The following is a 14,708-nucleotide window of genomic DNA, read 5'->3' on the forward strand; positions in this document are numbered from 1 at the left end:
CAGAATCACGCAACTATTCTACAAAATAGATTCTGAACCTAGGTTTTTCTGACTGTTTGCTAGTCCATGCCGCTTCTCGATTTTACACATGATAAGCCATATGGTGAAGATGTCAAGATTTACTGTTGGTTATAACTAATGTTTCTATAGTACCTTAAGGTTTCAGATTACTCCATGTACTTGATTTTATCTGAACCTTACAACAACCCCTTGAAGTGTGTGTATCTTTCTCTGTATATATACATGTGTGCGTGTGTGTATACACACACACTACATGTTATTATTATTCCTGTTTTTCAATCTGAAGTTCATAGAGGTTAAGTGAGTATTTGTGATTATTTTCTGAGGCTTTTGTGGGCTATCAGGAAGGGTGGTTCATTTAAAAAGCATGGTGTTTTCTGAATGGTTCAGTGGAAATGGTTAAGTACTGAAGAGGAGTTCTGGTTAAATACTAGTGTGTGTGTGTGTGTGTGTGTGTGTGTGTGTGTGTGTGTGTGTGTGTGTACTTAGATTAATTAATACAGCTTCTTTTATGTGGTCCTGTTGTGTATATTTGTTACAGCTGGTTTTTGAGTGCATAATAGTTAATTGAATCTGATTATGCCCAAACCTAATTTTTGCTATTGTCAGCTTTATGTCATAAAACATTTTTTAACTAGGTAGTTAAATTGACACTTTTTTGTTTCTACTGATTATTTACCAATATGATAGTCTCTTCAGTTGTTTCAGTCTCTACCCAAGATTTTATACCTATGAGATAGTAATTTCAAAGATTTCAAGAAATTGAAGGAAAAGATTTAGAAATGTGATGTGAGCCATGTAATATTTTTGAGATAGCATTATGTTCTACAAATGCATAAAGAAGACTAAAATGATTGACAGATGGAGAAGGTCTTTGCAAGACATAGCCCTTGATTTTTTTTCCACTCATAAAATCAAGGAATTCATTTCATAATTTAAAAAAATCGTGTATCAAGCATCTATATACTATGTTTTAGGTGCTGAACAATACTTAAGATCTTGTCGGTAGAGTAGAAACTGACTAGTGGACACATTGTATTGGACAAACAGCCATGCAGAATATTACTCAAATATGAGAATGAACAGTCATATTATATTATATAAAGTAAGTATGAATGTCTTTAAGAGATAAGTGTAAATCAGAGTAAGTAGCCGCTGGAATTGTTTCAGAATGTAATGTGAGGTGAGATAGCTAAGAACAATATTAAAGTTGTACTTCTATTTGCAATAACATTTTATACTGGTTCACACTTAAGAGTTTCTAATACAAAAACTTGTGAATTGCACTTTATACAAATACATAGACTAATATATAAAAACTAATATTTGTGTTCTAAAAATCAACTTATTTGTCAGTATACTGATTTTTCCGTCTTCCCCTCATTTTTTAAAATATTCTATTGAAGGCATTGATTTAATCTGTTTAGTGTAAAGAGCACTAGGCTCCTTGCCACATTCAACTATCATTGCTATGCACCTCCCGTATCTGTACCTTAGCCCTAATCTTTCTCTTCAATTCTAGCCCTGAATCATAATCTGCCTTTCAGACATTTCCAGGTGAGTGTCCCATAGGCATCTTAAGTTCAACATCTCCAAAATAGTACTCACCCACCCCTCACTGAAGTTTCTTTTGAGAGCAGTTCTGTCCTAACCGTTCTGGTTTGTGAACTTGAAATCGGCTGTAACGCTTCATTTCCCCTCAACCCCTATACCCAGTCACTTGTTGATTCCCCCTACAAAACATCTTTCTAATCCTTCAATCTATAACCCTAGTTCAAGTTGACCTGTTAACTTCTCCCCTGGACTATTATAGTAGCTTCCTAATTGTTGTGTAGGTCATGGTTTTACCCTCCAGGTTTTATCCATCATCCACTTAAAACAAATGATTGTTAAAGCATGGGTATGACTGTGTGGTTCCTTTTTTCAAAAAGATTGCTATCTTGTTTAGAGTCAAATACTACAACTGCCTTGTTTGGCATTTGAAGTCCTTCAAAAAGTAACAGCCAACCTTTCCAGGTTTATTACATATTACTCTGTTTTTTGCAGTGTGCAGTTAAAGTAAGCCTATTTGACATTTCTTTGCTTCCATAACTTTACAGAAGCTATCCTTCATACCTAAAATACTTTTTCCCACACTTCTGCCTCTTGAAACCCTTAGTTTGTTTCAAAGTTTAGCTGAAGTGTAACCTACCCTTTTCTAGTTTCCCATCCTCCAGTTAGTGCTTCTTCTCAATTGTATTGTATATATTTACTTACGTGTATCTATGTCTTTTCCCTCTACTTCTCCTCACCTCCATGAAAAGTAATTTCTCTGAGCAGGGACTGTTTCATCTTTGTTACTGTATCTTTCTCTGGAGCCTAGAACATAGAAAGTGTTTAATAGATGTTTGTTGCATGAAAGAATTTCTCTCAGTGACCTCATCAGTTCCTAGGGTTTTATTATCTTTCATTCAAGATGATTAAGAGCCATTGTTAAAAAGCTGTCCTTGAAGCCTGGGATTAAAATGTTGCCTTTGACTTTTTGTGTGATTTCCTGGCAAGTCATTTAACTATTCATTGTTCTAGGCATTTAAACACTACTATTTGCAGAAAAGTTGCCAGTCTCTATTGGTAGAATAAGTGCCCTCATTTGGGAGTTATCTACACCAGTGAAGTCACCAGTCATATCCCTAATCCTAAACCTATGTAGATGACTTGTAGGTCTGTATAGCCAGTCCCAGTTTCTCCTCTGAGCTTCTGGCCTGCATCACTGTTTGCCTATGGGATATTTCAAACTTGATATCCAAGATTTATCTCAGTTTCTTGATATTACAAACCTGTCTCAGAGATATCTCAAACTTAACAGGTCCAAAACATCTCATTATATTGCTCTCCAAACTTCCCTATTTTTGCCCCCAAGGCACCACCAGTCTTCTCATATCCCAAGTCTAGTAACTTTCCATTATCCTCTTCATTTTCCCTCACCCTGTATATCTAATCAGTTGGCAGTTGTCTTGTTTCTTTCTGACCCTCCTTAGTTCAAGCCTTCATCACATTTAGATTACTGAATTTGTCTCCTAATTGTACTTCCTGCCTCAAACCATTTCCTATTTCTGTCTTATCTTACATATTGCTGCCAAAGTGATTTTCCATTAGCCCAAATGGGATCTACAAAATAAACTTCATTGGTTCCCTGTTAACTCTCTAGGATAAAATAAACTCCTCTACTTAGCTTTTAAAGCCTTTCACAACCTGTCTTTCCATCCTCATTGTATGTTACTCATTAAACAACCCCACCCCCAGCCCATACCGACTAGCCTTTTCTGTGTCCCCCATGTACTCAGGTATGTCCTGAATCTTCCTTTGCAGTTGCCATCTCCACATGCCTGTAATTCACTCCATCCTCACCTCTGCTTCATCTCTCTTTTCCTTCAAGATTTAGCTAAAATATCACTATCAACCTTTCCTGATTTTCCATCCTTCCCCCCAAAAATGCTTATTTAGCTATTTTGTATTTATTTATATTCTGTACGTACTTCTCTCCCTCATTAGCACATAAGTTCCTTGAGAGTAGGGGTTATTTTATTTGTATTTTTATCCCTAGTGCCTGGTGTATAGTTACAGCTTAATAAATGCTTATGGATTGATTTTTTAAAAAATACTATAAATGGCTTATCTCCAGTCCTAGTAATGGGATGTCTTCTGCGTTAGTCATTTTCCTAAGTGTCGTACGAGCTTACAGAAAATTTTTATGCTTAATTCTTTCAGTATATATATCTGCACTGTTATTTTTTCCAGGATCTCAGAATTTGATTTCAGATTATTAATAATAGCTCATTGTTACAACATGTAGTTTATAAAACTCCCTCTGAGTTATGTGGAATTATCCTCATTTTACAGGTGAGGTAACGAAAGGGCTGAAATGGCTTATTAGAGGCCACATAACTAATAAATAGAGACATGACTTGATACCCAGGACTACTGAATCTTGGTGCCTTTCACAAGTTATTCTTGTGATAAATAGTCTTCGGAAAAATTGTTAAGAATTAGTTAAGAAATATTTAATAGTTAAGAATAGTTAAGAAATAGTTAAGAAATAGTTAAGAAAAATAGTAAGAAAGAAGATAATTTTATTATAGAAATAGCAACTGTACAAGAAGAGGTTGAATTGGATTTTTTAATGTTTTAATGTTTACTTTCAGTATTTCTTAGTCCTAGTCTCTTGGAACATTTTGTTAGAAAATTTGTAACATTCATCAGCCAAAAAAATTAATCCATCTTACCCTATTATTGGTCAAGGAAGTACACAGATAATTTGATGCAGAGTTAGTATTTGCAGAGCTGTGGAAGGTGATTTCAGAAAAAAATATCCATTTTAATAGATGCAAATTGAGAAGCATTAAACCTATTTGAAGTCCTCTTTAAAAAACAATACAATAATGATACTTTAATGTGTGTTAGTATTTGATCCAAATGTTCTGTAACTCTTTCATTAGCATAATTAATAGATATTATTGGCATAAGGTATTTATTTTAGTATTTGAGACTAGTTCTGTTCTTAAGACTCACTGTTACCAAAGTCTGTTGCCTTTTAGCTACTATGACTAATTATATCTCAGAATATTAGTAACTAGTTTAATTGTTTTTTTGCTCTTTCCCTGAAATCACAATTTGTCTTCACATTCTGTGCTTATACCTGTAAATTTTTATCTTGATGCTTATAATAAATGACTTTTACATTTTAGGGGAAAATTTTTCGAGCACCTTTTTCTGTACTACCCCAGACATTTGTACCAGAATATGGAAACATTCCAAGGTAAGAAAGGTGTGAAATTAGCCTAGAATTAAGTGGTGAATTGCAAGGTTCAGAAATTAGTAGATATTTCACACTTGGGTCTTTAATTCATGGACTTTATAATTCCACTCTGAAATCTGTATTTGAATGAAAATCCCTGTAATGTAATGATACCCTTAGCACAGTGCCTGACAAATAACAGACTTTCAGTAAACGTTTATTGGATGAATGAATGAGTATATTTGGGAAGAATTGTGGGAGAAGAGTAATTATATGTTATTGAGATGCCCAAGCTTTTGTAAATAGTGATCACACAGTGTTATTCAGATTTGTTATGCGCACATTTCACATTCTAGTAAAAGGATTTCTAAACGCTCACGTATTGGGGAAATGACGACAAAACTCATGTTAATGAACCTGCTTAGATCCTCCGAGTCCTTTACCTAGGAGAGCTGTGTAATCTGTAGAGATAACGTTTATTTGGCATTTAGTTGTTTTCATTCTTTATAACCTCTTTTGGGGTTTTCTTGGCAAAGATACTGGAGTGTTTTGCCATTTCATTCACCCCCTTATTTTACAGATACGGAAACTGAGGCAAGCAGAGTTAAGTGACTTGCTCAGGGTTACATAGCTAGGAAATGTCTGAGGCCAGATTTGACCTCAGGAAGATGAGTCTTCCTGACTCCAGGCCCAGCACTCACTCTATCCACTGGGCCATCTAGCCGTCCCCTTTAACATTGATACTACATGTATTACCTACAGACTTCTATTGAGCATCGTTCTGTCTGCATTATTTTGTTCTACATATTGAATTATTTTTTTAAAAAATCATCTCTGTCTTCCGAAGAGTTGGACAAATGATGTTGGCAGAGAAATAAAGGTCCCACAGACAAGCAAATAAAGAAGTAAATTAAATGAGATATGAATAGAACCTATAAATAAAAATAAACTGATTTTTCAAAAATGGAACTTGTATTTCCTCACATCTATCCCATTTTCACACTTTCCTGTTTTGATTGAATGCACAACCATTCTTCTCATTTTCTAGTTTTAGAGCCTCAGAGTCAATTCTCCACTATCTTCTCTTTGAAATTCCCTCCTCCCACATCCCTTTAGTCCAGTTAGTTGCCAGGTCTTGTTGATTCAAGTCTCGCTGTTTTATATCCATAATCTAAGCTGCTGCCAATTGATGTTCCTAAAACAGGGGTCTGACTTAAGAAGCTTCAGGAGCTTCCTATGGCCTCTGGGATAAAATACAAAATCCATTTAAAACTTTTCATGATCTGCCTCCCATCTACCTTTCCAGTCTGTTGGCTATTAGTCCTTTTGACGATACATACACTCAGTCTCCTGCCTCCATTCTTTTGCATTAACTATCTCTCAGGTGTATAATACATTCCTTCTTTACCTTTGCCTCTTATAAGCCCTCGCTTCTTCACTATTATATAAGACTTTTCCTGACCTATTTTTCCTCTACCCTAGTTATCATTTGTCTCTTAACACTACTTTATATATACTCATCTGTGTATATGCTGTATATGTTGAAATGGAGGAATTTTTTTTCCTTTTTATCTGTAGTATTAAGGATGCCTTGCATATATGGAAACTTAATGAATGTTGAATTAAATTGAATTAAAAAAGGTTGTTGCATTTTATGGGATGGTAATTACAGAAAGATTTGTTGGGGTATACATGTCTGTGTGTATAGAGGTTATATATATATATGTGTGTGTGTGTGTGTGTGTGTGTGTGTGTGTATACACACTTAGATAGTATGGCTCTTGGGTATATAGTAGGCTGTGAAAGTCATGGAATGAGAGCAACGGTCATACTAAAATTAGCACAAGAACAATGAGTAGATTATAGAAATGGGAAATGATTTATAATTCAGAAGTCATGTCAAGGACCTTCACAGCCTATTGATGTACCTTGACAAGTATATTCACTTAGTATGGTTTTTGTAAGATTAAATACATTAATGAGACCTGCCTTTTTCAGTTTTCTCGTTGATGCTTGCACATCTTTGGAACAACATCTTCATGTTAAGGGTCTTTTTAGGGTTTCTGGATCAGCTACCCATATAAAAGCACTGAAGGTAGGCATATTCCTTGACTATTTTTTCTTTCCACAGTTGTCTAATTAGGTTTTTGTTGTTACAGTTCTCAGATATGACATGAATGTGCAAAGGGTCTATGATTTTCTAGCATGTGGACTCCCTCTAACATCACATCCCATATGACTTTAAATAATTACTGTGGAGATGTCTGTGAGCACCTTGCACATAGGTAGTTATTGGGGGGAGGGTTTGAACCCAGGTCTAATGACTCCCAAGCTCAGCATTATGTCCTCTCATCTTTTCGGTATTAATGAATGGTAGAGTTACAGCTGACCAGCTATTATTCCCTTTGTGGAAAGCATTTATAGCTTACATGAATCCAGTAGTTAAAGAAATTAAGTATTTTTGATTGTTTGCTAGAGCTTCTTGTGTGTTTTGTAATACATGACACCAGAAGCAAATAAATAAAAGAATTAAAGTTTACTAAGAAAAACTCTTTATCTTGAGATGTAAGCAGAGATTTTGATCAAAATGGAGATCTTAAATCAAAGAATACTGATGACTTGAAATTTATTTCAGAGGAAACTGAATCATGGTGAAAGCTGTCTGTCTTCTGCAGATCCACAGGATATCACAGATCTTATTAAGAAATTTTTTAGGGAGTTGCCAGAACCCATCTTTCCAGTTGATTTGCATGAAGCTTTTATCAAAGCTCAACAGTTGGAAACAGAGGAGAGGGATACTGCTACAATGTTGCTCTCTTGTCTTATGACTGACAATATAGTATATGTATTACGGTACTTCTTTAACTTTCTCCGGAATGTTTCTCTCAGGTAAGTAAAGATCAAGTACAAAAAATTTTAGCTATGGGGAACTTTTGGCTAGCCAGTTATAATTTTAAGCAACAGTACATTTATTTTGTTTTCAGCTATTTGGGATGGAAATATTTCTTAAAATTTATTTACATATTTCCTTATCTTCTCAAATGGAGTATATTGAATACAATTTCGTTTTTTCTTTATCATTTTGAATGTCATTATTTGTATACCGTAATACAGTGATCTCCAGGGGCCTGTTTCTGCAAGGCAGTTTACCCTAAAAGGTCTAACCTGTGATGCCATTTGATTTCATATTTCTGTTTTTTTATAATTTTTCTATTTCTTTCCTTGCTATCACCTGTCATTTCTCACTACAGTTTTTGTGCCTGCCTGTAACCACTCCTCTCACCCTTTCTGTTTGGCTACTTCTAATCAGTTATGAACTTTGAAACCAAATGCAATAACCAACTGTCTTACTATTATGTTTTAAATAAGTTAGTACTGATTGAGGATTTTGAGAAGCTTGGCTGTGAATAAAATATTAGTTTTGGATGCATGGATTTTATAAATTAATTTGACTGTTAGAAGCTTTTTTATTTCCTATTTCTTGGTTAAATTCCTGATAAGGTTTAGTATTTGCCTTATACATAGCCAATATTAAGTAAGAGTCCCTACAAATATGCCTGTTAGCTTCTTGAAATTGTTTCTTAGTTCAAATTTTGACTACGTTTAATGGTACCTACTTTTTTTTTTTTTAAAGAGTCAGTGAGAATAAGATGGATAGTTATAATCTTGCAGCAATGCTTGCTCCAAACCTTTTACATTCATGGAATGAGAAAGTGTCGAAGAATGCAAGGGAAGAAATTCGACTGGAGATTGCGGTGGTAAAGACCCTGATTGATCATGCAGCTGATATTGGTAAGAAAAGGTGAAATGTCTTCAGGGCAGAATGTTTATGGCTTGCCAGCTTCTCCCAACTAACCATTAAAACTCTGAGGCAGAAACAGTGAAAGAGTGCTGGACTAAGTTAGAGGCCTTGGGCTCACAGAGACCTCCAGCTCTTTTGCTTGCTCCATATGTGATCTTGACAGTCATTTAACCCTCGGGATTTCAGTTTTATCATCCGTAAAATGAAGGGGGTGAACCAAATGACTTCTGAAGGTTCCTTCAAGCTCAAGTATATGATTTAGGAACCTGTTCTCTGACAGAAGTTTAGTGTAGAATACCTTTATTTTTAAAACAACACAATAAAAACAACATTGTCAATGTTATCCTTTAGGGCGTGTGCCAGAGTTTATCATGGAAAAGATACCAGTCATGTTGGGTATTGATGGCCCCAATTCTACTCCATCACTAGACGACTGCGAAGAAGGTGAATATGAGTCTTCTATTGAACATAAGGAAAAGAGAAGACAGGGTGTAGGTGGTGAGTATTATTACTATTTGACCTAAGCATGGAGGTTTATAAGCTTTTATTATTTAAGGTAACTACTCAACAGAAATTTTTTTTACTACCTTCTTTATGTTAAGGGCTGTGGGAGATATAAAGACGCATACCATATTATTACCTCTCTTGGTGTATACAGTCTAGTTGAAGAGATAAAACATAGACTCCTAGAATTACAGAATTTTTTAGGTAAGAGGGGGAGCCTCTTCCAGACTCTTTATTTTACTAATGGGGAGACTATGCTTCATGTAGGTTAAGTGACCTGCCCAAGTTGTAGTGTTTGCTAATGACAAAGAGTCAGAATGTAGGTCTATAGAGTTCCTCTTGCAAAGAGTTAAAAATAGCAATATTAGTAAATGTAAGATTGTTAAAATGCCCTCGGCTTGAAGAAGAATGAGTTGTTAGGGAGGGCTAATTGGAATTTTATTTGGATAATCAAAAATGCATAATATTTGGCCTGGATGAGGAAATTCAGGTGTGGAAGGGCGTGGTACATGTGGGAGACAGTAAGTAGACTAACTTTGTTTAAATGAAGACTTAAATGGAGAAAGGGAAGAAATCAGAAAAGAAGACTGAGGACGGTCACGGAGAATCGTTGAACGCTAACTCAGGCGATTAAGTTTTATCATGTAAGCAGTGGCCACCAAGTGGAAGATTTGGTCAGAGTATTGATGTCCTGGAAATGATATTTTGGATGAGTCTTTAACAGTACACAGCATTATTTTTAGGCCAGAAAGACTGGAAGGGAATTGAGGAAGGTTTTTGCAATAATCCAGGTGTGAATAGTCAAGGCCTGGCCTAAATTGGTAGCATTGTAAAAAGGAAGGAATAGATGAAAAAGGTGCAAAGAGTCAATAGGACTGCAGGCCATTGTAATACAATTTTTAATAAAGTCAAATATATTTTAGGACTCACATAACTTAAAGTTAGAAGGGACCCTAAAAATCATGTAGTTCAATTTCCTTTACAGGCAAACAGTTTTTTAGGATTTAGGGGGATGTTGACAAAATCTTTTGTTTTTTTGCATTCGGTAGATTATATTTTTGTAGATTAAACTCAGACAAGACCAAAATAAAGCAGATGTAGACCTCCAGAGAAATTCTAGCCACACAGATGCATGTCATTCCAAAGCAGCTTCTTTGTATTTTTAAAGATAGCAGAAGGATGATGTACATCAAAAGGCCAGAGCTAGAGGTCAAGCCTAAAAGCTAGATAATTTATGCGATTGGTGCCTGACACTTAATAAATGTTTTTTGACCGCTGTACAGAAAGAGCAGATAAGCTACAGATATAAGCCTTGGGGTACACAGAAAGGAAAGTAGTGTCATCAAGTGGACTGGATCATTTTGTGTCTGCCTCCTTTCCATGGGATTCCCTTATACCTTTCGCTAGGTAGAACAAGAGGAACTCTCCATTGTTTTCAGGACCAGACTCTTAAGATTGCTTTTACGTATGAATTATATGTTTCTATGTAAATTTATTTTCTCCTGTCATCAGCTTCACTGCAATGGTCTGTGGTCCTATTGCGTAGTTTTTTAAATTATCTTTTGTGTCTGGGTTTTTTTTTTTTCTTCAAAGTTGCTCCTGGGGCTGAGAAAAGGCGGAGTGACAGATACATCCTGCTTGGGTTACTGGGAGGAAAGAGGAAGAGTGCCAGGTCTTTTTAGTTTTTTGTGCCCCATCTGTGCTCTATGTCAAATACTTACATATTTACACGCAGTCATCGTGCCAGTTCAAACTTTCTTTCCTGTTAGTTTCTATCCCAGTACATCCTGAATGTTCATCATTCTAGCTTGAACAGTCACTTTCATAGATCTTCCCTTCAGTTTCCTCCTGAAGGTTTGAGGAAGAAGCTTAAATCCTCTACATTCTAAGTTTCATGCCAGGTCTGTTCACACATATTATGTTGGGGTGAAGGCCCTTCGAAGGGCAGGGTAGTTTGTATCAACTGTCATCAAGACCAAATTTCCCTTCATATAGTTCACCTAGCCTAACAGTGCCACCTCTCTAAGATGTTGTTTCAGCAGAGGCTGCCCTTTTATATTTTGTTCCAGTTGAGTATTTTTAGTTATCTTGTTAATTAGATCAGAAGCTTTGAAATATTGTTTTCAAGAGACTGACATTCTTCCTCCTATTCCTAGCTAACTGGTTAACTTCAAACATCCCAGAACCGAATCTCTGTAGTAACATTTAGGTTATCCAACGTTTAGGTTATCTAGTATGTGTCCCTGCTCTACTTATTAGCTACATAATATTCATATTTTAAATAAAACCCTGAATCAGCGAGTTAATATTGGCAAAAAGTATGACACAAATCTTGCTCTTTCGGTGGTTAAGTGGATTGTATTGTTTCTCTCTAGATAGTATTGATAATAAGATATAAATGCTGCCTTGGTTATCTATTATTAGCATGTCAGTATTGGTACTGGAAAGACAGCAGTGCCTGGAACTGTGTGCCTGGCAGATAATGCTTGTCAAGAAGAAATGGTGAAACTGCTTAACCTAGGGATGGAGGTTTTAGAAGTATGAAAATGGCTTTAGTGTGTAGGTTTGATTATTGTGTTCAATTTGACCTAGAGTATAGGTTTGATTATTGTATTAAATTTGACACTGTGAATATAGGACTTTTAGAGCTGGAAGACATCTTGGAGAAATATAGAGATAATTTGGTTTGCCCCCCTTTTTAATATGCAAGGAAACTGAGACCCAAGGTCACAAAGATAGCAAAAGTAGCATACCCAGACTTGAATCTGGGTCTTCTCAATGTAAATAGCTTTATTTTACATTGCCACCTGCTTGTATGCAATTTATATTTGAGCTGTCTATACACTGTTAAAATAGTCTTTGTGCTTTAAACCATCAGTTTGTATATGTGTATATTGAAGAAGGACATTATACTGAACAGTTTCTTGAAGCTACCAGGTTTCCCCCCGAAGCCCAGATTGTGAAACTGTGCTCTTTAAAGCCACTGAAGTAAAGTATTAAGACTGAACTCAAATAGGGGTTATGAATAATAAACACCCCCTTCCCCTCATATTTCTTGCATGATGGTAGCAGAAAATTACTTAATGGTAGAAATGGTTGGGAGGAGAGCCTTGTGTTTGGTTACTATAGTCTTGTCTGTTTCGTTTTAGATAAGTTGTGTTTGGTAAAAATATTGTTCTACATCTTCCTTGGAGTTGACTTTTGTTTTTTTTTACCATGTTCTGCAATCTTTTAGCAATAAGATATTTCATGTCGTTAGGCTAGCTTCTTGGTAAGAAATGCTGCAATACTCTGGAATGATTCCATTTTGTAGTCCTAAAGGCTTTATGGGTGCCTGTTACATCAGCTTGTCTCTACTCTGGTTTAAGCAGAATGAGGATTCTTTTTACTCGTGCTTGTTAGAGTGGAATTTGTCCCGCATCATCAGAATGGCTGTTTCTTTAGCATTGTACAATTGTTTAAGGGATGAATTATTTGGAAATGAATTCAGAAAAATTTACAATTACTTTTCATCATCAATATGTACTAATTATTTTAAACAAATTTTAAAATATGTTACTTAACTCACATCGGGTTGTGAGGTAAACATTTGAAAACTTTAAAATGCTACATAAATGTGAATTAGTGATATTCGACATAAGGCCCGTATAATACATTGTTTCACTTTCAAACTCCAAAATTACTTTTCAGAAAATTCACAACTTAGTCACCAATTTCATTTACTCATTAAAACCTTTTGCTTTTTAATTAGCATTTTCTCAGAGGTAAGAATACCTTCCAATTTTTTTCTGCTGAGAAACATTTAGAAGTATAGTGTTGATTGTATTTGAATTGAAATATCCTCTCGAGAGATGCGAACTACTTAATTAAAATTATCTTTTGAAAGGTGCAAAATTTCTTTGTATTTCATTATTACTGGGCATCAATTCCACCTGTGACTATTTTTCTTATAATGACCTAATGAAAATGTATCTGCTGGTACAATTTTTTTTTAGCACATCATAAATATTAAATGTGTATTAACAGAGCAAGACATGATTGCTTCTGTGTCTTGCATTTCAGATTTTGTTAGTGGAGTACCGAATAAGCTTAAATGTAACAGAACACCCTCCACTACACCTCAGCAAGACAAAGCTGGTAAGTATCATACATGACTGTACTAGATGGAAGCTTTTGCAGTCTGTCTTTAACTTTGTTCTCTGACAAGATTTATTTGTGTTTAGTCAAAATTTGGCTTTTTAACAGTAAGGAAAAAATGTCAACATAATGCCAAATAAAGTAGAACTTTTGAGTGGGGATGCTGCATAGTGGAGTTTTTTAACCTTTTTTGTTTCATGGACCCTGTTGGCCATCTGATGAAATCTATCTATATCTATATATATAGATACATTGTACTCCTTGAAATATTTTTTAAGTATGTAAAATTAAATAAATGGTATTACAGAGGAAACCAGCAATATTGAAATAAAGATGTAATTTTTTTCCCATCTAAGTTCATGAACCCCTGAAACGTATCCAAGAATTTCTTGTGAGCATGGATTCCAGGTTGAGCCCCTCATATAGGGGGTTCCCTAGTGATATTGGTCATATTGTACTAGAAATTCTGAGATTAGAAAATTAAGCATTTTGTTCATAGGCTAATCTGCTGAAATGATTTTCTGTCTCTTTATAACTAAGTACTGCTAAACATGTAACAAAACTCAAGTGGGTTATTAACTTTTTTTTATTAATAGGTTATTCTATACCAGGGAGTTGAGTCAGTTTATATTTCAATTCTTGTGTAATTTTGTGTGAAATTGTTCATTATAATAGTTTGTCCATATTTTGTTATAAGTTCAAGTTCAAACTAATTTTTCAATGAATTTTTGGTTCAAATCTCTGAGTGCAAGCTCTCTTATGACTGCCTTACTCCACTAGTTGGTTGGTTTTTAGGTTACTGTTTGCTAGCACTAAGATTCTTGCAGTTATTTGTAACTTTCTTTACTTTCATCTGAACTACTGCATAGCCTGAATTTACTTTGTAATGTTTCTTTGACCTTTAGTCTTTATCTGCTTAAAAGGTGAATATATTTTTTTTTCCAGCGAGCTTTAAATAATAGGATTTTTAGATTCTCTGTTAAAGTATAAAACATTTTTGTTAAATAATTTTCCTGATCCCACTCCACTGTCAATCCAGTATGTATTTGTGTGTATATATTATTTTCCCACAGTAGAATGTGAGTTCTTGAGGACAAGGGACTAATCATTTCAGTTGTGTCTGACTTTTCTCTGACTCCATTTGGAGTTTTCTTGGCAGAGATACTGGAGTGGTTTGCCATTTCCTTCTCCAACTCCTTTTACGGATGAGGAACTGAGATCAACAAAGTTAAGTCACTGAATAAGGTGTGTGTGAAGTCTAGATTTGATCTCGTGAAGTTGAGTCTTCCTGATCTCAAGCTCAATGCAATATCCACTGTGCCATCTAGCTTCTATATGGTAGTCACTTCATATTTATTAAATTGAATTGAATTTTCCTAACAATTAGTGCTCTCCAAAAATAGAATGGATTGTCTTAGGAAGTAGTGAATTTCTTCCCTTCCCTTCCCCCGCAACTAGAGGGCTTTAATG

At 35.2% G+C, this 14,708-nt stretch overlaps 1 protein-coding gene and 1 pseudogene across 16 annotated transcripts in view; one reads left to right on the top strand and one right to left on the bottom strand.

Moving 5' to 3' along the window:
• Positions 1 to 2,367, bottom strand: part of LOC140514437 (enhancer of rudimentary homolog pseudogene) — a 52,669-nt pseudogene extending 50,302 nt beyond the window's left edge.
• LOC140514419 (TP53-binding protein 1-like) overlaps positions 1 to 14,708 on the top strand; it is a 125,748-nt gene that overhangs the window by 16,380 nt on the left and 94,660 nt on the right. For 12 of the 16 annotated variants that reach the window (XR_011970601.1, XR_011970598.1, XR_011970600.1 and 9 more), the window contains exons 2-7: positions 4,746 to 4,816; positions 6,794 to 6,890; positions 7,431 to 7,684; positions 8,430 to 8,587; positions 8,949 to 9,095; positions 13,164 to 13,238. Coding sequence is in view for 9 of the 16 variants with exons in the window: in XM_072624752.1 (XP_072480853.1) it covers positions 4,746 to 4,816; positions 6,794 to 6,890; positions 7,431 to 7,684; positions 8,430 to 8,587; positions 8,949 to 9,095; positions 13,164 to 13,238 (802 nt within the window). In the remaining 7 variants the exon portion in view is untranslated. Of the gene's footprint in view, positions 1 to 479; positions 1,579 to 2,373; positions 6,891 to 7,430; positions 7,685 to 8,429; positions 8,588 to 8,948; positions 9,096 to 13,163; positions 13,239 to 14,708 lie in introns of those variants that run through there. The other 4 variants (XM_072624760.1, XM_072624754.1, XM_072624759.1 and 1 more) reach the window with 4 other exon arrangements.

The sequence above is a fragment of the Notamacropus eugenii genome, chromosome 7, assembly GCF_028372415.1.
Source record: "Notamacropus eugenii isolate mMacEug1 chromosome 7, mMacEug1.pri_v2, whole genome shotgun sequence".
In the NCBI taxonomy this organism is placed as follows: domain Eukaryota; kingdom Metazoa; phylum Chordata; class Mammalia; order Diprotodontia; family Macropodidae; genus Notamacropus; species Notamacropus eugenii.